This window comes from Pinus tabuliformis, chromosome X (assembly GCF_031772625.1).
Source record: "Pinus tabuliformis cultivar Carrire ecotype Pingquan chromosome X, CPIR1, whole genome shotgun sequence".
Classification (NCBI taxonomy): domain Eukaryota; kingdom Viridiplantae; phylum Streptophyta; class Pinopsida; order Pinales; family Pinaceae; genus Pinus; species Pinus tabuliformis.
Genome location: NC_142308.1, coordinates 73,373,179 through 73,399,392, shown reverse-complemented (window position 1 = coordinate 73,399,392; position 26,214 = coordinate 73,373,179). Strand labels below are relative to the sequence as shown.

Genomic DNA, 26,214 nt, shown 5'->3' with positions numbered 1-26,214 from the left:
GTGGATATCAATCAAAGCAGAACATGCAAGGCACAAAGTATTAATATTAGAACATTGATATTAGAACCTTGGTTTTCCCTTTACTTTCATTTCATTATAAATCACCATAAACTTATAGATACTCAAGTTTGATCTTCATTTTGAAAATTTAATTTACAGGGATCCTGGGAGATTGACCCTTTTCAATGAATGCACTATTCAAGCTCCTTCCCTTGTGATCATGGGTACCAAGGATTATTTTCTGAAATTTCCGGGAGGGGATTATTATGTCAACAGTGAGATGCTAAATTCTGCTGTGCCCAATCTAGAGATCATTTTTTTCCAGAAGGAAGCCATTTTGTCCAAGAACAGTTTCCAGAGGAAGTGAATAAACTTCTCCTTCGCTTTCTGAATCAGCACCTGTGAGTGGATATCAATCAAAATAGAACATGTAAGGCACAAAGTATTAATATTAGAACGTTGATATTAGAACCTTGGTTTTTCATTTGCTTTCATTTCATTATAAACCATCATAAACTTACAGATACTCAAGTTTGATCCTCATTTTGAACATTTAATTTAGAGGGATCCTTGGAGATTGATCCTTTTCAATGAACACACTATTCAAGCTCATTCCCTTGTGATCATGGGTACCAAAGATTATTTTCTGAAATTTCCAGGAGTGGAGTATTATGTCAACAGTGAGATGCTAAAGTCTGTTGTGCCCAATCTAGAGATCATTTTTTTCCAGAAGGAAGCCTTCAAGCTCATTCCCTTGTGATCATGGGTACCAAAGATTATTTTCTGAAATTTCCAGGAGTGGAATATTATGTCAACAGTGAGATGCTAAAGTCTGTTGTGCCCAATCTAGAGATCATTTTTTTCTAGAAGGAAGCCATTTTGTCCAAGAATAGTTTCCACAGGAAGTGAATAAACTTCTCCTTGGCTTTCTGAATCAACACCCGTGAGTGGATATCAATCAAAGCAGAACATGTAAAGCACAAAGTATTAATATTAAAACATTGATATTAGAAAAGTCTTGAAGATACCAGGCTTCAAATAAGCATATAGATGTTCTCACCAACCAAAAGAACTCACCTCTGCAAAACATAGCCAAAGGTCCAGGAACAAGCTTGGCGAGAGGAGACATATTTTCAGCTCTCTTCCATTGATCAATCCTTTAAATTTGATTAAAGTATGTGCTCTATGTCAAACAAATGTTATAAAAAACAAAATTTGATTAAAGTATGTGCTCTATGTCAACCAAATGTTATATTTTGGATATGGTGTGTTTGGTTTTGTTGGATTTGGTTAAAGTTTATTCAGATGTTTTTTAAAATTGTAAATTTAAGTTAGGGAAATTTCAAAATTGAAGTGTTTTAAAGAAATTTGGTTTTGTTGGATTTGGTTAAAGTTTGTTCATATATTTTTTAAAATTGTTTGTAAGTTTAAGTTGTGGAAATTTCAAAATTTAAGTGTTTTAAAGAAATTTTAAGTTGGTAAATTTATTTATACATTTGAAAACACATTTTAAATAATAAAAAATTACAATTTCACAAAAATTATATTGTTAAATTCCAACCAAAAAAACATTTACTAATTAAAATTGCTAGTAAATGGAATATGAACACTTCTATATTTTCACCAATGGAGAGTTCTCTTCTAAAACTGTCAATGACACTTACTGCATCTTTGGATGTGCTAAGTAGTTCAAGAATTTTAATGCTTTATTAAAAAAATTTAAAATATGTAAATTTTAATAAATTATGGTTTTTCTTTTTTTAATAATTTTTTATTATTTTAGATCACAGTAGTGTTAAATTGCTGATAGTCATACTATAAATTACATGCTATTTTTCAACAAGTAAGACATCCTAACCACTACTAATTTCAATATAATGCCATAGTATTTCATAGTCTCAAATTCATAATAAAATCTATAAGATAAACAATATTTTGAGCTTTACCCATACAACCAAAACTTTACCATACCAATGAATTCTTATCATTTAAACAACGAGTTTGAACGCATTGACTTATTCAGAATCCCCAATATGACGTAGATTGTTTAATTTTCATTCCTCCAATCGAGGAAAGTTTAGTAGTGTGTGCAAATTTAATTCTCACACTATTTAACCTGTAATAATGTAGCAAGTATATGTGCACTAAAATATAAAACAGAAAGTGATCATTTATAACTTATTTAGAATTTATCAATTTGTGTATCCTTCCCAACGATAAAAAGGACATAAATTTAGAAGAAACCTTTCTGAAAGATTGATATCAATATTGTAAAAATCAGAGCTTTATAAATACGAATAATCGAAAGGCCTTGTCCATGCTGAATTCGAATGATAGTGTTATCAAACAATGAATTTAAGGTTCTAATCTCTATACGTCAAACTAAAAATAATTATTATTGTAATACGCCCAATTTTTTTTGAAAAAAATAATAGTTTAAATATTTTGACCAAAAAGTAGAGCTCCAAATTGAAAATTAATAAGATGTTTTGGTTGTTGTTTATGCCCAGCATTGGAACTCTCGGTTGGTTGGGATCACGCCATCAACACTATGAATTAATTCATATTGCAAAGGATTGACATTGAAAGCCCCTTGTATACCATAAAAATATATCAAGATGATCTTCAAATATTTCGGAATTAATATGCCAAGCTAAAATATGTGAAAATACATAATTGCATATAACATTTTCGGTGTTGTTCTGCCATTCGAACTCGTGTAGATAGATTTTTCCCGGTATAAATGAGTTGTGATTATACAAAAATGTGGAATGGAATGGAATGATAATTTTCCCTTCTTGTACCATTATTTTCAAACAGTATGGTTCTAGCCTCGACCACACTTCCCAAGGTTCAAGGCAAAAGGAAAAGGGCATCTGTCGAGAGTTAATGGGTATTTCAAGGTTACATGCATCTGTTTGTAGGACTTGTGGTTATGCTTTAGGTAATAGCTCTATAACTACAGAGAAAATGGTAGTTGTTACTACGGCCTCTCGCTGTTGTTCCCACCGCCGCTTGCTGTTGTTCTCACTGCCTAGAGAGTTATTGTTCGCAAGCTGGGGTTTATGAACTGCACTGGCTGGCTTTCAATGCTACCATATTTGTGAGGTAAAAACGTGTTTATCTCTATAAACTTTCCCACACTAAAACAGTAAAAGCACATTTATCAGGTAAAACATGATTTCAATCAAATGGTAAAACAAGATTTCAATCAAATGCAGAGCACACTTATCAGGTAAAACAAGATTTCAATCAAATGCAGTGTACTAAGGAGATTAAAATGAGAGCCAAAAGTCGATACCTCTGAAGATCCCCGTGAAATGCCTTTCACTTTTAATTTGTACGAAGGGCTTTTAACTTCGCTTCTGAGTGTTGTATTCTTCACATGTTTAATTTCAATAATCCACTGCAAATTCCTTCACATTAGGCGGATGGCTACTCTAAAACCTGTAAATTTTCCAAACTGATGGCTAGTTAACAACTTGTAAATTTACAAATTCCCCCGGATTTCTACGGGATGAAACAATATCAAAATATCTAAAGTATAAAATCAACGCATTGTAAGTGTGATTGATAGATCCCAAAAGAAGGAAGGATGGTTACATTTTTGTTTTCAGTACATAGGATCGTTTTTCAGAATAAGTTAATAAAAATAAACAACTCATCTAATCGATTATTGAAACTATTTTTTTTTGTAAGCTAACATGGTACCATTCATATTAATTCGAGTTAAAGCCTGTACAGACATACAGTGGCCTCAACCCGCCCCGAAGGGAAACCGGGTCTGTTGGCCACCTTAAGTTTTTAATTGCCATCCAGAAACAAAATTTACTGAGTCTACTTGTCCATGCTAAATATACTACACATTCAAAGAGACTATCACTGTTTCCTATCTGCATTATAAAATATAACAAAAGGAGAGCAGGCTCTCAGCTTCCTAACTAAGGAGACGATTTACATAACTTTGAAAAATCAATCTGCCATGGCGCCTGGCTGGTAATCTTCCTCCTTTGCTCCAGGAATAAGCTTCTTTAGCTGTTGCTGTATCTCATCAAGCTTACTATCCTGCATAAGAAGGGTTATCTGGAGGTTGTTCATCTCTTTCTTCAGATTTGGGATGCCTTGGGCCAATTCTGCCATCTCCATAGCTACCTGTTCCATAGCTTTTGCTAGCAGCCTCTTCATTACCCAATACACATGGAGAGCCTGCTTGTATAGGGACATGCGTCCTCTGGTGTTACCTGGGTATGGCAGCAGATACTCCCAGTCTTCCATTTCGGTCTCTGACTGTTCCTGCGTAGCCTCCTTCTCCAACTGTTGGATTATCTTCCTAATATCCGCATTCGTTTCTTCACTATATACTCTCTCCGCATACTAGACCTGTCACTTCGACGTCTTCCTGTCTCGTCTTTTTCCTGCTGATGGAGGGGAGCTCCGCTCCTGGTTTCCAGCCTGACATCCTCTCGCTTTGCCTCTATGGCCCCTTCCACGTCCTGTGCCAGCTTTGTTGCCCTCCTTTACCTTACTTCCTTGACCAGTTATGCCTGAGGGGGTTCCAAGGCAGCCTTCCTCTCCTCTCCCTCTGGCTTTCTTTTCTCGAATTCGTGCCTCTTCTGGTTGCATGTCCTCCGAAGGTCCTTTTCTGCATTTGACTGCCCTGTTCTAGGTTGTGCGCCTCCTCCATGCCCACCTGGTTCTGTTCCTTTTCTTCCCAGGAGTCTACCGAATTTCCTTCGGTCCCCGTAGGACTTCCTCCCCTGCTCTTAACAGTCACAACCTTCCTCATTCTTCTCTCTGCTATCTTACACTTAGTTTTTCTAGGAACGGGAGGTCGACCCCGCTGCTGTCTTCTCTCTGCTTTATCTCTTGCTCTGGTTTCCACCTTCTTACCCTTGTCCCTGCTCTCACCAAGGGCATTAACTGTATACCTTTCCTTATGCCTCCACCCGTATCCAATTCCTCTCTCTTGCCGCCCTTTCTTGTGCTGCTGCACCGCCTCCCTCTGTCGCCTGCATTTTCCATAATCACCCACTCCTCCTCGGCTTGCCTTTGTGTGAGCTGACCCTTGTCCCATCACTGGAGCACCGTCACTTGCACCACCTCTGGCCTTCATAGTTCCCTCTCCGCTGCTCTTTACAATTATGCCGAGTCAGTCAACCGTCTTGTCCACCTGCAATGATCTCCGTGTGCAAGGTGGCTTATTATAGCCCCTCCTTATCGTCACATTAATCACCCTCTTCGCCGCCTTTTTTACCCCGATCAAGGGCGATTATTGAAACTACTTTAACTGATTATTAAAACTACTTTTAATCAAACGACTGGAAATCCTCTGATCGTCTAACAAATAATCTAATGGATACGGTGATGACAGGTGTACAAGAGCTGAGTTCATTTCATAGAGTAACACCTTAGGGCGTAAAAATATTATCTTGCTTTGTGATTTTCAAGAAGTGATATAGAAATATTACTTCACTTTGAGATATTTAAGAAAGAAAAACAAAAATGTTATGTATTTCATATCTTATAATTTCATAATTAATATTTGAAAAAAAAAATCAACATTATAATGTTAAAAAGTAATAAGAAAAAGTTAATTAAAGTAAATTTCCCTTATTAAATTTGATTGTTTATATAATTTTTATTATATATGTATTTTAAAATTACAAAAATAATAATTAAAAAAATTATTTAATTAAAATGCATATTATTTAATTAAAATGCATACATTGACATGACTATTATACATTATTTTAAAAGAATACTATCAAAATGAAAAAATATTTCTAACAATTAAATAGCATTGGTGATAATTCATTAAATTAAAATAAGGCTAATAACAATGGAGGAATGATTCAATAACAAAATTACACTGAACCAGAGCATATTTATTGAAAAATGTTTCAAATCCTTTCCTATTCTTTAACAAGTTTAATATATGAAATTTCCAAAACTCCACCTGTTACACAGGATAGAATCAAGCATATTAGATAAAATGTCCTTATCAGGATAGAATCAAGCATATTAGATAAAATGTCCTTATGATAAGGATCGTCTTGGGAAGGTGAGGTTGGGTAATGCCATGGAGGAACTTTTTATAGATAAATAGGCCTGGCCCTCAGCTTTGCAATGATAAATCGGGCATTACAGACAGTTGTGGAGAGCCCACTACCTTGATGGTTGCAAGGTAGGTGCATCAGGTGGCCCCAGGTTTGCAATGCCAAATCTTGCACAGCAAGTCAAATTTCCTCTTTTTGGCCTATGTTTCTTTAAGGTGTAATGCCAATGGTTGATTATGCTCGTACTGTTCAATGTCCAGACACTGCAATCTTTAATAAAGATTCAATTCTGAGATATAGAGTCCAGACACTGCAATCTTTAATAAAGATTCAATTCTGAGATATAGAATTTTTAAACGTTAAGGAAGCTAAAAATATATTATAATAGATAAAGCAATGTGTATTATAGGTCAGCTGTAAAGGGAAGCCATTATAAGTCAGGTGTAAGTGGCAAGAGGAGTGGAATGGAAGTCAATGTCAGAAAAGAGAGTTATTCCATGAAAGGGAATCTGGACTTACTCCATTTGTCTCTGTGTAATTCATTCTGGGCCAATCGTGGTCGCTTATAAGTCAATATACGTTTAAACTTAGATTTATGGTGGGGAATGCATCTGGTTGCTACTTCGAATCCCACTCAGGGTTTTAATGCCAAACTAAACCTGCGACAATTTCGAAGGAATATTGTTTGTCACACATAATAATAATAATAATATTTATTTTTAAGGCCATAGCCAAGAAAGACACTAAATTAGTGTATGAGACCCTTTTGTTTGTGGGACAAGGGAGCCATTTCCATGTAGCGATTTGACTATTAACTGATAAGTCTAGAAGACATACATACTCTACCCCTCTGGTTTTGAATCTATGATATCTTAAGAAGAAACACATGCTCTTAACCATTAAGCCCACTCAAACTCTATTATTTTAAATAAAAAATTGGCAAATTTTTTTATAATCTCGACCAAGGTAAACTTGATGCTCTTCACAGTGTCACGTATATATACTTATTTCCATTTGCCATTCCAAGCACCTGGTGCTCCACTTTCTCCCCTGCTAAATCAAATTAGAAAATTGCAGGTTAGAATACAGAACATCAATGAATTAGGGATAAGATATTAACTTTTATAACTCGGTGTTTGACACGTAGGTTCTCACTAGGGATGCCATTTATTTAATTTCAACCTCATTGTTGGAATTTAATTCCAACTGCAACAATGAACAGCTGTACATGAATCTGATTTGCAGTAAATGTTTCAGCCTGTTCGGTGCAGCAAAGTCGCCTTTGATATTTTTGCACATAAATATGCATTAAAGCTTCAGCTGATTTCCCCTGCAGACAGCCGACTTGATTTTGATAAAGGCATCACCGCCTTGCTGCAATAAATTCAGTGATAAACATTAAAAGATATTTTGTAATATTTTATTGTTTTAATCAGATATTTTTCAGCATATAAATACCGCACAGCAGTTCTGTTTTAAGGTTAGAATGTTAGAAGAAGCAGCAGCAGCAGCTGAAGAATCACGCAGAGCAGAGGAAAGCACGCAGCAGCGTGAAGAGGAAGAAGAATAATTTCAGAAGAGTGAAATGCACAGCAGTTCAGAAATTTGAATGTAATTTGTTTTTTATGTTCATCTGTGTGGAACAGAATCGTTCCTTAGTGAATTTCTGAAGTAGATGTTCAGCAATAGAAGTTTTGAAATTCCCTCTGTATGAGGAAGACAAATCTGTAACAGTTAGTTTATTTTGATAAATACAAGTTAAATTTTTCTTGTTGCTGTTATACCGTCACCGTTGCTGAAACACGACGATCAGCGTTGCTGAAACACGTCGTAACTCAAAAATTACCTGACGTCAAAATTACGTTGCTGAAACACCGTTGCTGAAACACCTGTTTCAGCAACTGACAAAATTTCCTGTTGCTGAAACACCGTTGCTGAAACACCTGTTTCAGCAACTGAAAAAAAACTGTGTTGCTGAAACACCGTTTCCAGCAAGCGAATTTTTCTGTTTTTCTGTGTAAAAACAGAGTGCGATTTTTGTCTGTTTGTTATGGGATTTATCAGAAAATTCCAACATGGTATCAGAGCCAGTCTAGGCACTCAGTGAGTCAAAAACAGAGATTGTTTTTCACTGTAGGAGCTGTAAGAAGTTTGTTAAGCAGATTTTTTCTAGCAGAGAAAGTTTTTACTTGTTTTTTAAAATACAGTCAGTATCTTTTCTTTACCAGTACAGGTTAAGATGGCAGATGCTGGAACAGGTTTGACAAATCCCCAACTGCCTCAGTTTAATGGGAAAAATTACAGTTATTGGTCCATAACAATGAAAGCATTGTTTGCTTCTCAAGGAATATGGGAGCTGGTTGAAACAGGTTATGCTGAACCTGCAGATGCAACAGCACTGGCTGCTTTGACAGCAGCAGAAAGAGACCAATTGAAGGGTGACAGAAAGAAGGATGCCAAAGCCCTCTTTTTCCTCTTCCAATCAGTACATGAAAGTGTTTTTCCGCGGATTGCAGCAGCAAAAAAGTCCAAAGAGGCATGGGATATTCTCCAAACTGCCTACCAAGGTATGGAGAAGGTGAAGACTGTAAAGTTGCAGATGTTGAGGAGAGACTTTGAAAATCTCAGCATGAAAGAATCTGATACAATAGATTCATTCTTCACCCAGGTTATTGGCTTGATAACCCAGATAAGATCTCATGGTGAGATTCTTGAAGATAGAAGGATTGTAGAGAAAATCTTGAGATGTTTACCCTCAAGGTTTGAATCTATTGTGGTGGCAATAGAAGAAACAAAAGATCTCTCACAGTTCACGGTAGATGAGCTGAGTGCTTCTCTATTGTCTCATGAACACAGACTGAGTAGAGGAACAGATTTCTCTTTTGAGCAAGCATTCAAGACTCAGATGTCTTTTGGCCAAAGAAGAGGTAGAGGCAGAGCAAATTACAGAGGTCGTGGAAGAAGCCAAAACAGAGGCAGAAATTATCCAGCTAGCACAAGCGGAAGGAGCTGCAATCAGAACCAAGCTGAAGGTTCAAGCAAACAGCAAGCTCATGGACAAAGGTATGACAAATCCCAAGTCCAATGTCATTATTGTAAAAAATTTGGACACTATGCCAATGAATGCAAGAAAAAACAAAATGACATGAATAATAGGCAGAATGTTAATTTTGCAAATGAAGAAGATAAGAACCCAAAGAATGTGCTGTTAACATGTAACATAGCACAAGACAAGCAAGAAGATTTTTGGTTCTTAGACTCAGGTTGTAGTAATCACATGACTGGAAATATTGAAATGTTTGCCAATCTGGATGAAAATGTGAAATCTGAGGTAACAACAGGGACTGATGATAAGATAACTGTCAAGGGTAAGGGCAGTGTCAATATTCGAGCAAAAAATGGAGAACAGATGACTGTGCAAGCTGTATACTATGTACCTGGTCTGAAATGTAATCTTTTGAGCATTGGACAGCTCATGAACAAAGGTTACAACGTGTTCTTCAAAGATGATTTGTGTACTATCAGAGACATACCTCCAAGTAAGAAGATCATTGCACAGGTGCAGATGACCAGCAATAGAATGTTTCCTCTCAAACTCAGGGCAGATTTGAAGGAAGGCAGAACTATTGCGGCTGTAACACAAGAAGTCTTTCAAGAACAGGTGAAAGATGTGAATTGGTTGTGGCATTTGAGATTTGGACATCTCAATTTCGGAGGCCTAAATCTGTTGCACAGAAAGGGCATGGTAAAGGGATTGCCGTTGATTGAGAAACCGGACAGCCTTTGTGAAGGCTGCATCTTGGGCAAGCAACATAAGGAAAGCTTTCCAGCAGGAAAGAGTATAAGGGCAAAAGCACCCTTGGAAATAGTTCACTCTGATGTGTGTGGACCGATGCAAATACCATCATTTGCTGGAAATAGATATGTTTTAACTTTTATTGATGATTACACCAGAAAGACATGGGTGTATATGCTGAAACAGAAGAGTGAAGTGTTTGAGAAATTCCGCCACTTCAAAACTCTTGTTGAAAAGCAGAGTGGGCATTATATCAAAGTGCTCAGAACAGATAGAGGAGGAGAGTACATCTCCCAAGAATTTCTGCGTTTTTGCAGAGAAAATGGCATACAAAAGCAGTTCACAGCAAGGTATACACCTCAGCAAAACGGTGTTGCTGAAAGAAAGAATAGGACCATTCTTGACATGGTCAGAAGTATGTTGAAGGCAAAACATTTGCCGTATGAGTATTGGGCAGAAGCTGTTACTTGCGCAGTTTACATCTTGAATAGATGCCCAACTAAAGCTGTCATGAACAGAATACCAGAAGAGGCATGGAGTGGTCAAAAGCAAACAGTCACTCACATGAGAGTATTCGGTTGTGTGGCATATGCACATGTACCGGATCAGCTAAGGAAAAAGCTTGATAGTAAGGGGGAGAAGTGTGTCTTTATTGGCTATTGTGATGAGTCAAAAGCATACAAACTCTATAATCCATCCACCAAGAAGTTAATAGTAAGCAGAGATGTGCAGTTCATTGAAGATGAAGCTTGGGATGGAAGCTTGGATAAAACAGTGAATGTGAAGACAATAGTGTCTCATGAAGAAGAAGAGGAAGGGACAGCAGCAAATAATCCTTCCTTGGTGGCTCCTCCTACACCACAGCAAGTACAACAAACCACACCACAAGCTGGAATCCGAACAGCCTTGAGAAGTCAAGGAAGAACAGTTGCTGTTACACCACAAACAGCAACTGCTGAAACAGCAACTGCTGAAACAGCACAGGGATCAAATACACCCTCAAGTTCGGATGGAACTCCAAGCACACCAAGAAGACCAAGATTCAGAAATCTGAGTGAGATTTATGAACAAGGAGAGGTAAGTAACAATACCGGTCTGAATTCATTATTCGCTTTGTATTGTCATATTGATGACCCAATCCATTTTGAAGATGCTGTAAATGAAGATAAATGGATTGAAGCAATGAATGAAGAAATTGGTGCAATAGAGAAGAGTAAAACATGGGAGTTAGTGGATCTCCCTAAAGGCAAAGATGCCATTGGAGTTAAGTGGGTTTATAAGACCAAGAGTAATGCAGAAGGTAAGATTGACAGGCACAAAGCAAGGCTTGTTGTGAAAGGCTACAAGCAGCAACAAGGCAGAGACTATGATGAAACCTTTGCACCAGTAGCAAGGATGGAAACAGTCAGAACAGTGTTGTCTATTGCAGCACAACACAAATGGAAGATTTATCAGATGGATGTTAAATCTGCATTCCTGAATGGAGTGTTAAAAGAAGAGGTTTATGTTGATCAACCTCCGGGCTATGAAGTTGAAGGACAAGAGCATAAAGTTTGTAAACTGAAGAAGGCTCTTTATGGGCTGAAGCAAGCTCCAAGAGCATGGTATAGCAGAATTGATGCTTATCTGATTGAGAATGGGTTTGATAAGTGTGATGGTGAACCCACACTCTACATAAAGCAGAATGACGGTAAGATTATTATTGTTGTTTTATATGTAGATGATCTGATTTTTACTAGCAATGATGCTTCTCTCATTGCTGATTTTAAAGCAGTCATGAAGAGTGAATTTGAAATGACTGACTTAGGCTTCTTAAGATATTTTCTTGGAATTGAAGTAGACCAAAGTGAAAATGGTGTTTTCATTTCTCAAGATAAATATGTAGAAGCTGTTTTGAAGAGATTTAACATGCAGAACAGCAAGGCTGCTGTGACTCCAACAGTAGTGGGGCTGAAATTAACCAAAGAAGACAGCAGCAAATATTTTGATCCAAAATTGTACAAGAGCATAGTTGGCAGCCTTATGTACTTGACTGCAACTAGGCCGGACATTATGCACGCTGTGAGTTTAATCTCCAGATTTATGGAAAGACCGAAAGAGACTCATTGGCAGGCAGCCAAGAGAATTCTAAGGTATGTGAATGGAACGAAGGGGTTTGGTATTTTATACTCCTCTTCTGAAAGTTTCATGTTGACAGGTTACACTGACAGTGACTGGGCTGGAAGTGTTGATGATAGGAAAAGCACATCGGGATATGTGTTTCATATGGGATCGGGAGCCATCTCATGGGCTTCCAAGAAGCAACCAGTTGTGGCTTTATCAACAGCAGAGGCAGAGTATGTGGCAGCAACAGCAGCAGCATGCCAAGCAGTATGGCTGAGAAGAGTTCTCAAAGATTTGTGTCATGAACAAGAAAATGGCACAACCATTTACTGTGACAATAGCTCAGCAATAGCATTGTCTAAAAACTCTGTTTTTCATAAAAGAACAAAGCACATAGACACCAAATATCACTTCATACGTGAATTGGTTAACAATGGTGAGATTGTTTTGCAGCACTGCAGAACAGAGGATCAGCTTGCAGACATCTTGACAAAACCATTAGCAAAGAAAGGTTTTGATCATTTCAGAAAATGTTTGGGTATGCAGCAGTTGAAATTAAGGGGGAGTGTTGGAATTTAATTCCAACTGCAACAATGAACAGCTGTACATGAATCTGATTTGCAGTAAATGTTTCAGCCTGTTCGGTGCAGCAAAGTCGCCTTTGATATTTTTGCACATAAATATGCATTAAAGCTTCAGCTGATTTCCCCTGCAGACAGCCGACTTGATTTTGATAAAGGCATCACCGCCTTGCTGCAATAAATTCAGTGATAAACATTAAAAGATATTTTGTAATATTTTATTGTTTTAATCAGATATTTTTCAGCATATAAATACCGCACAGCAGTTCTGTTTTAAGGTTAGAATGTTAGAAGAAGCAGCAGCAGCAGCTGAAGAATCACGCAGAGCAGAGGAAAGCACGCAGCAGCGTGAAGAGGAAGAAGAATAATTTCAGAAGAGTGAAATGCACAGCAGTGCAGAAATTTGAATGTAATTTGTTTTTTATGTTCATCTGTGTGGAACAGAATCGTTCCTTAGTGAATTTCTGAAGTAGATGTTCAGCAATAGAAGTTTTGAAATTCCCTCTGTATGAGGAAGACAAATCTGTAACAGTTAGTTTATTTTGATAAATACAAGTTAAATTTTTCTTGTTGCTGTTATACCGTCACCGTTGCTGAAACACGACGATCAGCGTTGCTGAAACACGTCGTAACTCAAAAATTACCTGACGTCAAAATTACGTTGCTGAAACACCGTTGCTGAAACACCTGTTTCAGCAACTGACAAAATTTCCTGTTGCTGAAACACCGTTGCTGAAACACCTGTTTCAGCAACTGAAAAAAAACTGTGTCCAGCAAGCGAATTTTTCTGTTTTTCTGTGTAAAAACAGAGTGCGATTTTTGTCTGTTTGTTATGGGATTTATCAGAAAATTCCAACACTCATATCCCCTGCCAGAGAATACAGACGAATCAGGCTACTTTTGATCGGCTGTATACTACCAGGTAACAGTTCCGAGATCGTCAATAACATACTTTCTTTCTCTAATGATATTTGATGTCGGTACATGGCGGTGGGCCCCATAGCATTACATTTTTTCATAGATTGGACCCTTTCCATGTATGTAGCCTCTCTGTTTCTCCCTCACAAGAATTGACGTAGTGGGCACATCACTTTACACATTCTACTCGCTGGTTGTCACGATGGCCAAGGCGCCCATGGGAGAAGAGAAAACTTATTTAATCAACTTCAACCTGGATTGCATCCTCTATAAGAAGCCCAGTAGCCTCCAACTCTCAGCACACATCCTTATTTCCTACCATTCGGTTTCGCCCTTATCTTCTGTGTCAGACGCGGTTATCTTGTTATTCTAAATATGATGATGAAGGCTCTAGTGTGCATTGGGGTAATGGCTGTGTTCATCTGCTTCATTAATACAAACGCTGTGAATGGGCAGCTGAGGTCAACTTTTTATGACAAATCGTGTCCGAGGCTGCAGTCGATAGTGAAATCAGTGGTGAAGCAAGCAGTCGCTAAGGAGAAAAGAATGGGGGCGTCCTTGGTCCGCCTTCACTTTCACGATTGCTTTGTCAATGTAAGGAAGTGTTTTATTTAGCCAAAAGATAATGATTTGTCACTAATCATTTATGCTTGCTTTGTGTCGTCGAGTTGAATTTTGGATTCGATTGCCTTGCAGGGGTGCGATGGTTCAATCTTATTGGATGACACTGCGACCTTTACCGGAGAAAAGACTGCAGGCCCAAACGCCAATTCTGCGAGAGGATTCGATGTAATAGACAGAATTAAAACTCAAGTGGAGGCAGCCTGCAGTGGAGTCGTGTCGTGTGCAGACATTCTCACCATTGCTGCTCGTGATTCTATTGTTGAAGTAAATCATCTATATCTTCCATTGAATTAGTTGTTAATGAAAAATAAAATATCTGATTGCATTTCAGAGAACCTGACCGAATTAAAGAATGTTTCTAATTACTTGTGATTGCAATTTGTTAGCTTCAAGGCCCAACATGGACGGTAATGCTGGGAAGGCGAGATTCCACGACTGCGAGTTTAAGCGCTGCAAACAACAACATTCCATCTCCCGCTTCCAGTCTCAGCTCACTCATCTCATCTTTTCAAGGTCACGGTCTTTCTACAAAAGACATTGTTGCACTCTCAGGTATAATATTACTTATGGAGCCATCATGTTAATATTCCATATATATAACTTCCGTGTAATTAAATTGAACTCTTATCACCAGTTATTGTTATTATTATTACAGGTGCTCATACAATTGGTCAATCGCGGTGCGCCTTTTTCAGAACTCGAATCTACAACGAAACCAACATTAACGCTGCCTTCGCTACATCTGTGAAGGCAAAATGCCGCAGCGTTGGCGGGGATAACACCCTCTCTCCCTTAGATGTGGTAACCCCTACCACATTTGACAACAAGTACTACTCTAATCTGAAAATACAGAGAGGACTTCTCCACTCCGACCAGCAGCTCTTTAATGGAGATTCTACAGATTCTCAGGTTACTTCGTACAGCACCAATCAGAACATCTTCTTTAGAGACTTTGCAGCTGCCATGGTGAGGATGGGTAATATTAGCCCTCTCACTGGCACTAGCGGGCAAATCCGTAAAAACTGCAGGAAGTCCAATTAATCTCTCTGAAGGTTGTATTCTCCGTATTTTTTCAGCATATGTTTTCTTTGTAATAAGTTGATTTGCGATGGGCTATTGAGTCTTCAAACCAAAGCTCTAAAAGAAAGCAATAAAGTACATTTCCTTGAGATTATGTCCAGCTGTATGCAGTTCAGGCCGTACAAGGAATTTTTTACATTATGGCATGTTTAATTTTCATGAAAAATAACCAGGTATTTCCAAATCAATCGGCATTCCTATAAAATTGATAGCCCTCTAGAAATTGCTAGAAGCCCTTTAACTTCCATCAACCCATACACCATAATTTCACTTTGTGTGGCGATACCATTGTACTTGTAGAAGCCTTTACTTATCGTCAGTTATACTGAAAGGTCTTCACATTCTATTCCGATATCGTATTGGTTCATGCCAGCCTACATCTACCATATAGTTATATCGGATGCTTTGACGCTATAGTTGCATGAAAACCCAAGCAGCAGCCGATCTCCTTCTGAGATTTCTGTCCGCAAAATTTCAATCTCTAATTAAGAAAAACATTTTCTTTGTGAATTTAAATTTGAGTTCTCACCATATAGTTTAAAATATAAGCACGAAAATAAAAAATATAAACTTAAAAATTAAACAGTTCCGGTAAGAAAAGTGAAAGTAAACCTAGTTCATTTAATTGAACTTCAAAGTATCATATGAATAGTTCATGGGCCGTTTAGAACCGTGGCTTTGCAAGAAACAAGTTAAACTCAGTATTCTAAATTTGAGTGAATCTTACAATGTCATACATGAAAATTTGTTGCTTTAACTTTCTTCACGAGAGTATAAATCCCTCGATATCAATTTTGAACTAAAATAAATGTATTAAAAATTACATTATTACTTTCCATCTTTGTATATTTACATTTGTTGTTTTGGGTTTGGAGTATGCTTTAAAATAGTTTATCTTCCTCAAACATAAAGAAATACGCTAATGGCCCAAGACCCAGTGAAAGCATGTAACTTCTTACAGACCACCAGCACATAATTCCAATAAGATAGTAATGGTCGTCCCCACTGCTAGTTTTCAATTGAGTTATGATGGGTCACATAATTCCAATGAGATAGTAATGGTCGTCCCCATGCTAGTTTTCAATTGAGTTATGATGGACGGAGATAGGAGCTAGAGTTTTGACAATTGAGTTATGATGAGTTTTGAATCTGTTTAAAAAAAAATATCTAGAGCGTGATTTTCTTTAAATAACAATGATGAGCCAACCTCCATTAGGAGATAGCAACTAGTGATGGTCGTCCCCACTTCTAGTTTGCTTCATTAATCCCTCGTTGTATATTTATATGCATGCTTAATTTATATATCTCAGTACATTAATATGTCATATATTGCAAAACTATCAGTTAAGTTGATATAGTGAATTATTAAATAGCAATAAAAAATAATATTGAATAAAATTATGACCCGATGGGGGTGGTACCCAAGGAACGCCTAAGGAAATAATATTGTTTGAATGGATGTGTGGGTAAAATCGACACTCACTAAGAGCTACCACCTCAAGTAATCACTAGTGGCAATGTGACAATGCTTGCCACCAGCAACACTAACCATACAATGCCATTAACCTTGCACACCCATTCACAATGACAGTCCATTGCTCAATATCATTGTCTCATAGAATTCATCTCGAGGATTCTACTAATATGGCAATAGGAATTATTTTGGTTGTGTTGAGATGTGCCAAGAAAGATTGTTGCAAACACTATTTGGCAAACTATGTGATTCACCCAATCTCACATTACCTCTTTGGTCCTGTCGTTCTAATTTTGGTTGAAGGGGTAAGCCACGGTCTTCTTGACTTGGCCATCCCTTGCATTATTTCTCGAAATCATATTCAAAAGTTTTCTCTCTATCCAGCCTGGGCAAGAACATTGTATATCTCCATTGGTTGGCCTCCCCTACTGTCCCTGAGAGCAAGTAGAAGAGGAAGAGTGCTCGAAGACGAGGGGATTTTTTACCACCGATGTGGGTAAGAAGACAAATGCTCTTACTTCCTCAACCCTGACATGCCTCGAGGTAATATGGTCTACCATCTTAATGGTATTCCCCTTAAGTTGAAAAAGGAATAGTTATATATCCACCTACTAGCAGCTGAATATAGACATAATTTTATGTAGATTTTGGAAGTCAAGGTTTTAGTCTTTCATTGTGGGCGTTGTCCTTTCAGTACAGAGTTTGTTCCTCTCTATGTTTAGGTAAATTCTCCATGAACAGTCTTCCTACCCCTTGTATAAACAAAGGTCCCCATTGTTTGAGCTCCCATGTTCTCCATGATGGTAAATTAATATGGTTTTTACACCACTGTTCTCATAACATGATCACTCCCTCATATTAGACTTGGCCCCTCTCATTTCTCCTATGTATTACCCTGTGTCATGTTTTTTGAGCTAGTCCATTTCTATGCCTCAACAATGTGCAAGTTCTTAGTGAGGCTCCTCCTTTTGGGTTGAGGGGAGAGATCATGCCAAACTTTGAGCTCATAATACTATGTGAAGATAACACTCACAAACCCCCAATCCCATCTAACAACAATGTGCTCACGTTGATGATGAAGTAGGAGGTGGTCATGATGAACAAACTGATGATGAGGTTTTGGTCTCCATGGAAAATTGGGTGTCTAACTCGGGCCACAGTTGGGGGTGCCAAAATCAATATCTTTGTACAATCAATTTATACTGGAAAAAGAAGACCTTGTTAATATTTTTTTGTCAGAACATGAGGCACATAGGGAGATCTTGATGCAAACAAATGAACAACAAATGGAACACAAATATCTTAGCTTGGAACATAAAGTTATCTTTACCCACCTAGGAATGATTGAGGCATTTTTGTTGAAGGGATAAGGCCCTATGTCATTGGGCACCCCTGCCATCCGTGTTAATGTTTCTACATCCTCATAGAGAAATGCATGCTCTTATTAGAAATTTATTTATTATAAATATAATAATAATAATAATAATAAAATATACGTTAATAATCATAGTAAGAAATTTGAAAATAATAATATTGTTAGGGTCCCACCCTAACCCCCTTATTTATATAATGGGATCACGTCATAGTCAAGAGTCAATAAAGCCCAGATTAATAATTGTAAGTGGTTAATCCGCAATTAATGACGGAACCACAGTTAGTTGCAAATGGGACGTAGTATTAGATAGATGGTATTAATAAAACCCATGGTATTGGCCCGTGGTATTGCATGTATGAGTCATATATAAAGGATAGGGACTCCCTGCGAGGAGCATTGTGTCTTATTTTGTAGTCGAGCTCTGCTCTATTGGAGGTTGCCCCCTCGAAGAGGCAAGTGAACATTACTCTCTGAATAATAAAATCATTGCTATTCTGTGTTCTGGGCATCTTTTCTTCACATATTCTGTATTTGGGTATCATTTTGTAGGTTAAGAGCATAACAAGTGGTATCAGAGCACTTTCCAGGGCCAAGTGGGATCTCCATTTCTTAGCAAATTTTTTTTTTGGCTAGAGACTTGTTCTGGCATCTTTAAACCACGGGATCTGTCGTTGAGCGCATAAACCTGCGAACTTTGGGGAGGCATGCATGGAGGAAATACAAGAGGTGGTCACGTCTGTTGGACTCCCTTGTAACCCCTGTGGGTACCCCTTTGAGTAGTAGCGCATTAGACAGAACCGCGCACGGATTGTCTTCCACGTACCCTCTGGGTATATCAGAAGCCCCCTAGGCTCCCATGAAACCTCGCCATAGATAAACCGTCGACCGTCTTGTGGCTACAGTACACTGAGAATAGCACTCGGGGAGATTACTCGCCCGTACGATAGGGTAGTCGGGTTGTATGGCTAAGGGTACGGTCGATCCTCCTTAGTTAGAGCCCTGAAACATTGGGCTGAGTACTACTGCCAGACCCTTATGTATATTGCGATCTGTAGCACCTGACACTCCTCAAGACCATAGTTCCCTTTTCTATCGGGGGATCACTCAGCATCTCTAATAGATCCGCCTGTGCAAAAGGGTGCAGCAACAGCAAACATCAGTCCCGCAGTCTCGAGTTCGTAGATCAGCCATTCTGATCTTTTAGATCTATCAGATCCGCAGAAGCAGTATTTTCTGCCATCAGATCCTCCATTCAGATCTCTCAGATCCACCAGATCGGAGTCGTTGTGAAGGGTTCCTATACCGGGGTATAATTTTCGTAGGACTTTTGGCCGCATTGACATTTTGAGGATTTGGCCACTGCAGTATTGATTCTGAGATCTTTCGGGGTGCTTATTGGTGATCTAGCCCATCAGAATCAGGACGACGAGCTGAGCACGGTGGTACCATTCACTTCTTAGTGAAAATTTTTTAGGCGGTCCTAATTTTCAAAAAAATCCGGTTGGTGTATGGTAGAAGCTAGAGCTCAAGCGATGGCCAAAGAAAGGATGGACAAACTTGAAGAATCAATGCACAACCTCCACATTCAGCTTACCGGACTATGTAGCATGGTCGAGAAAATAGTCCCGAAGGGCAAGGAGCAAGCCCACGAGGAGGAGTATAATGGCACTGAACACAATGAGGGTGAGTCTAGCCACTCTCCTCATGTCTGGCACACCCACCCACCACCTAGTCAGCGACCTCCCAAGTTGGATATGCATAAATTTGACGGTTCTCACCCGTCGGCATGGATAGCACAAATGGAGCAGTATTTCAAACTGAATCACATCTTCGATGATGCGACTCAGCTTATATTGGGGAGCATGTACTTGGACAATGAAAGGTGGCAATGGTGGGAATGGCATCAGCATTGCACTGGACCTTTTAGGACTTGGACCAAATTCACCAAAGCTCTTCAAGACCGCTTTGACCAGGAATCATCTTTTTTGGGTCGTCTTACTAAGCTCCGACAGACTGGTACAGTGGATGAATATATTACAACTTTTGAAGCCTTAGCCTTCCGCACTTGGGGTCTCTCAGATGTGTTCTACACAAAATGTTTTATCAGCGGTCTTAAAGAAGCTATCAAAGCCCAAGTCCTACTGCACCACCCTCCCACATGGACAGAGGCTTGCAAGGTAGCTCGTAACGTGGAACGTGCATTAGCAGCGAAAAACGGTTGCCCAAATTTCTCCGCTAAAGGTCGCCCCCCACAGGCTCACAACACGACTCAAACACTTAAGGTACAAAAGGTGTCACCTGCGAAAATGGCCGAAAGAAGAAAGCAAGGCCTATGTTACTACTGTGATGAAAAATACTCCCCAGGTCATAAATGCAAGGAGCCCAAATTTTTTCAAATTGATGCCACTGACTACAGCTCAACAGAGGAAGATCCACCACTGGAGGAACAGGGGCCGCTAGAAGAAGACAACCAAAAGGACAATGTCTCTGACGAACCAGTTATTTTGTTGCATGCTTTGGCAGGGATTTCTTCCCCTCAAACTCTCAAAATCAGAGGTTTTATTAAACATCGCCCAGTAGTAGTCTTGATTGATAGTGGAAGTACACATAATTTCATCCATCAAAAAGTCGCAGAAGCAGTGCATTGTTTTGTACGAGCAGTTTCTAACTTCCAAGTTCAAATTGTGGATGGAGGCACAATGAAATGTGAAGGCCGCTGTGAAAATGTCAAACTTCAAATGGGGGATTATCAGTCGAAAACCCTCATGTTTTCCATACACATGGGGGGTTGCGACATTGTCCTCGGTGCTGAATGGCTCCGCACTCTTGGGCCAATCACAATGGATATCCAGGAGTTATATATGAGTTTTAAGCAGAAAAACTACACACATACCCTCCGTGGACTCTAGGCAGGGGCCCCCTCTATCATCAGCTCGCATAGGATGGAAAAATTGTTAAAAAAGGGCAATCATGGAGTTGTAGCTCAATTTAATGCCATCCAGGCAGTCGAAACAAAGCCTCTGCCAATTCATCTTGAGATGCAACAGATTTTAAATAACCATCTGCCGGTCTTTGACAAGCCTCATGAGCTTCCACCCTCGCGAGGGGAACATGAGCATAGCATCACCTTGGTTCCAGGGGCCCAAACCCCAAATGTGCGCCCATACAGATATCCGTTCACCCAAAAGAATGAAATAGAAAAAATCATCAAGGAACTTTTGGAAGCAGGTGTCATTCGTCACAGCATTAGTCCTTATTCATCCCCAGTGGTCATGGTGCTCAAGAAAGATGGGGAGTAGCGGATGTGTCCTGACTTCAGGTCCCTCAATAAGTTGACAGTCAAAGATAAATTTCCCATCCCGGTGGTTGATGATTTGCTGGATTAACTCAATGGGGTTCAATTCTTCACTAAGCTGGATCTTCGCTCAGGCTACCACCAAATTCGCATGAAGGAAGTCGACATCCCCAAGACTGCTTTCAGAACTCATGAAGGCCATTATGAATTCCTGGTCATGCCATTTGGTCTTTGTAATGCCCCCTCTACTTTTCAGAGCCTTATGAACCACATTCTCAAACCATATCTCAGGAAATTTGTCCTTGTCTTCTTCGATGACATCCTCATCTATAGTTGCACTTGGGCCGCACATCTTCAGCATGTAGATCTGCTCTTGCAACTGCTCCGCAAGCATAAATTATTTGTCAAGATGTCCAAGTGTTCATTTGGCATGGCAGAAGTAGAGTATTTGGGCCACATTGTGGGGCATGAAGGTGTCAAGGTGGACCCCAAAAAGATCCAGGCAATGCATGAATGGCCATGAAGAGCTTGAGAGGATTTTTGGGTCTCACAGGCTATTATCGTAAATTTGTCCGCAACTATGGTCGCATAGCGAAGCCCCTCACCCAACTCCTAAAGAAAAATTCATTCTTCTGGAATGAGGAAGCACAACAGGCCTTTACAGCTCTAAAAAATGCCATGTGTTCCACTCCAGTCTTAACACTACCTGACTTCACCAAATCTTTTGTCATTGAATGTGATGCTTCAGGTACAGGTATTGGGGCAGTCTTAATGTAGGAAGGGCGACCGTTGGCCTTCACAAGCCAACAACTCAGTGGGAGGAATCTGGGCCAATCTACCTACGAGAAGGAAATGATGGCCATCTTACATGCAGTCGAGACCTGACGACCTTACTTATTGGGGCGACGTTTCCAAATCCGCACAGATCATCATAGTCTTAAATATTTTTTAGAGAAATGCCTATCCTCCCCACAACAAAATAAATGGCTAGCCAAAATGCTGGGATATGATTATGAGATCATTTACAAGAAAGGGAAAGACAATAGTGTAGCAGATGCATTATCTCGCCAATTTGAGGAGGAAAGTACTCTGCTAGCAATTTCCCTCCCCATTCCAGAATGGATTGAAGAGGCTCGCAGGGAATGGTTTTCACACCCCGGGCTCTCCCAACTCATTTCTCAACTGCAGGTAGATCCAAATTCCACCAAGGGCTACTCGTGGCAGGATGATATTCTTCGCTACAAGGACAGAGTCGTAATATCACCAACATCCACCCTCAAAAGTCACATTTTGGCAGAATTGCACTCATCTCCCATTGCAGGACATTCGAGCTTTCAAAAGACATATGCTTGCACCAGAAGATCATTTTTTTGGACAGGCATGAAAAAGGACATCCTTACTTTTGTAGCAGAATGTGATGTCTGTCAATGCCACAAAGGGGAAACCGTCAACACACCAGGCACATTACAACCATTGCCCATTCCGGTATCAATTTGGACGGAGGTTTCTATGGATTTCATTACAGGTCTTCCAAAGTCAGGGAACAAGTCAGTCATCATGGTGGTTGTGGACCGACTGTCGAAGTATGCTCATTTCTGCGCCCTACCCCACTCGTTTACACCAACTTTGGTTGCTCAATATTTCATGGATCAGATATTCAAATTGCATGGCATGCCCACTTCTATTGTGTCCGACCGCGACCCGATCTTCACCAGTAATTTTTGGCAGGAACTCTTCAGAATACAAGGCACTCAACTCAAACTCAGTACTTCCTATCATCCGCAAACAGATGGTCAAACCGAAGCCATCAACAAATGTCTAGAAACCTACCTTAGGTGTTTCACTTCAGAAAAGAAACACCTTTGGGTACAGTGGTTACCTCTGGCTGAATGGTGGTATAACACCAACTATCATGCCACCACAAAAATGACTCCCTATGAAGTAGTATATGGTCAACTCCCGCCTTCACCTACTTCGTATCTCAAGGGATGCTCAAAAGTACAAGCAGTGGATCAACTCCTACAACATGATGCAACCATGCTCGCCCATCTTCGAGAGAATCTTCATCAAGCTCAGAAACGCATGAAGCAACAGGTAGACCAGCATCGCTCAGAGCGCCAATTTAAGGAAGGGGATCAGGTCTTTTTACGGCTACAACCATATAAGCAAACATCACTCAAGGACAAGGGGTGTCAGAAACTCTCTCCCAAATTTTACGGACCATATCAAGTACTTCAGCGCATTGGAGAAGTGGCCTACAAGTTGGCCTTGCCACCTACTACAAAAATCCATCCAGTTTTCCATGTCTCATGCCTCAAGAAAGTGATTGGGAACAATTGTAGAATTCAGACTAGTCTACCTGAATTGGACGAAGAAGGGTCCATCTGGCTTCAACCCGAACAGGTCCTAGACACACGATACAAGCAACTGCGCAGCTGCATGATTAAGGAAGTCCTCATCAAATGGAAAGATACCTCTCCGGAATATGCAACTTGGGAACCAACCACTATTCTTCAGCAGTTTCCGCAGCTTCAGCCTTGAGGACAAGGCTCGTCTTAAGGGGGAGGGCATGTTAGGGTCCCACCCTAACCCCCTTATTTATGTAATGGGATCACGTCATAGTTAAGAGTCAATAAAACCCATATTGATAATTGTAAGTGGTTAATCCGCAATTAATGACGGAACCACAGTTAGTTGCAAATGGGCCGTAGTATTAGATAGATGGTATTAATAAAACCCACGATATTGGCCCGTGGTATTGCATGTATGAGTCATATATAAAGGATAGAGACTCCCTGCGAGGAGCATCGTGTCTTATTTTGTAGTCGAGCTCTGCTCTATTGGAGGTTGCCCCCTCGAAGAGGCAAGTGAACATTACTCTCTGAATAATAAAATCATTGCTATTCTGTGTTCTGGGTATCTTTTCTTCACATATTCTATATTTGGGTATCATTTTGCAGGTTAAGAGCATAACAAATATCCCTTTTAGTAATAATAACATTATTCTTAATAATAATAATAATAATAATAATAATAATAATAATAGAAAAAATGTTAATAAACATAATAATAAATTTGATAATAATAATATCGCTTTTAATAATAATAATAAAAGTATTCTTAATTATAATAATTCCTCTCAACGTGTTTTTAAAAATGTATTAATCTTTCTAGTGAAAATTTGGGTCCTCTTGTTTTTTGCCTCTTAGATAAAGGACATAATTTTTCCCTTTCCCTTAAAGATATTCCCATTGATGACATTGTTTTTAGCATTGAATATCGAATTAGAGACCTTCTCGACAATGTTAAGGAAGTTATTAGGCAAGGTTGTGCTATTGTGCTTAGGAAAGCTAAGCCTCATAAAAGCAACATTTGCAAAAATGAGTTTCCTGTCCTTAAATCCTTCAGGGATAACCCTCACATTGTCATCCTAAAAGTGGATAAAGGCAGGGTCGTTGTTATTTTAGATAAATCTGACTATGTTAACAAAATGACAGATCATATTTATAACAATGGTAGTTACATTAAACTCAATAAGAATCATATTAAAAAGGTTACTAAAGAAGTCGCGTTCGACATAAAATATAATAATTCTCTTAATCATCTTAGCAAAATTTTTTATTGAAAGAAACCCTCTCACTCCGAGGATTTACAACCTTCCAAAGATTCATAAGGTTGGGATCCCCCTGATACCCATTGTTAACACAATAGGTGCGCCCAATTACCTTCTTTCTAAATTCCTGGCTCAGAAACTCAAACCTCTTGTCGGTCGCAAAAACTCCTTTGATAAGGACTCTGCTTCTTTTGTTAAAGAGTTGGAAGGATATAAGGCTAGAACCTGGGGATTTGTTAGTAATATTTGACATTATTTCCCTTTATACTAAAATTCCTATTCAGGAAGCCATCACTTTCATAAATCAGATAACTGATGATGACATATCCAAATTGGTTAGTCTTTGCCTTACCTCTACTTTTTTCAGCTTCCAGGGTGAATTCTATGAACAAACTTGAGGGGTAGCGATGGTTTCTCCTCTTTCCGCTGTAGTTGCCAAGTTATTCATGGAGGATTTTGAGACCAAAATTTTGGCCTCTGCCCAATTCCACTCTATGAGATGGAAGAGGGTTGTTGACGATAATTTCATCATTTGGCCCCATGGTCGTAAAAAATTAGATTTGTTTCTCAACAATCTTAATTCCCAATCTCACTCCATCAAATTCATGATGGAAGTGGAGGTAGATGGGCACCTTCCTTTCCTTATCATTTTCCTCTTTATAATGAATGATGGTTCCATTTCTCACCAATTTTTTCGCAAGAAAACTCGTATAGAATGATATCTTCATGCCAATTCTCATTATTTCTGACACAAAAACTCGAAGTTCTCAACACCCATGCCACTCATGCTCTAAGAATTTCTGATGAGAATCACTTGGAAGAGGAAAAATATCATCTTCTGAAGGTTTCTGAAAATAATGGCTATAGTAGGCAGTAAGTCCCCAAAGCTTTTCAAAGAGCCAGTAAAGAATCTAGGGTTAAACCTGCTTGTGATGATCAAATCTCCAATGTTCATCTTCCATTTATCCAAGGGACCACCAATAATATTTCTCATATTCTTAGAAATAATAAGGTTTATGCTACCTTTAAACCTATTAATACCATTAAAAGGTCTCTTAGAGTTAAAGACCCTGTAAACCCTAAAGACATGAAAGGGGTCTACTCAATCCCTTGTTCGTGTGGGATTCCCTACATTGGGGAAACTGGTCGCTCCATTAACCAAGTAATCCAAGAGCATGCAACAAACATTAACTATAAATGTTCTCGTTCCTCAGCTTTAGTTGAACTCATGGTGAAATCCAAACGCCATGTCTACATTGAGGATTCTCGGGTCATCGCAAGGGTTGATCACTTTCATCA

At 39.1% G+C, this 26,214-nt stretch overlaps 1 protein-coding gene across 1 annotated transcript; it reads left to right on the top strand.

The window, feature by feature from the left end:
• The first annotated feature begins 13,760 nt into the window (after positions 1-13,760).
• LOC149138408 (peroxidase P7-like) lies at positions 13,761-15,168 on the top strand. The gene is made up of 4 exons (XM_089447283.1): positions 13,761-14,048; positions 14,151-14,342; positions 14,465-14,630; positions 14,734-15,168. The coding sequence occupies exons 1-4, from the start codon at positions 13,830-13,832 to the stop codon at positions 15,117-15,119; spliced, it is 963 nt and encodes a 320-aa protein (XP_089303409.1). The 5' UTR covers positions 13,761-13,829; the 3' UTR covers positions 15,120-15,168.
• Positions 15,169-26,214: the final 11,046 nt, after the last annotated feature.

Bases quoted from the DNA above. Each gene is read 5' to 3' on its own strand.
- LOC149138408 (XM_089447283.1), top strand. From the start codon at position 13,830: ATGATGATGAAGGCTCTAGTGTGCATTGGGGTAATGGCTGTGTTCATC. The intron at 14,343-14,464 runs GTAAATCATCTA...GCAATTTGTTAG, and splicing joins CTCGTGATTCTATTGTTGAA to CTTCAAGGCCCAACATGGAC. The intron at 14,631-14,733 runs GTATAATATTAC...TTATTATTACAG, and splicing joins AGACATTGTTGCACTCTCAG to GTGCTCATACAATTGGTCAA.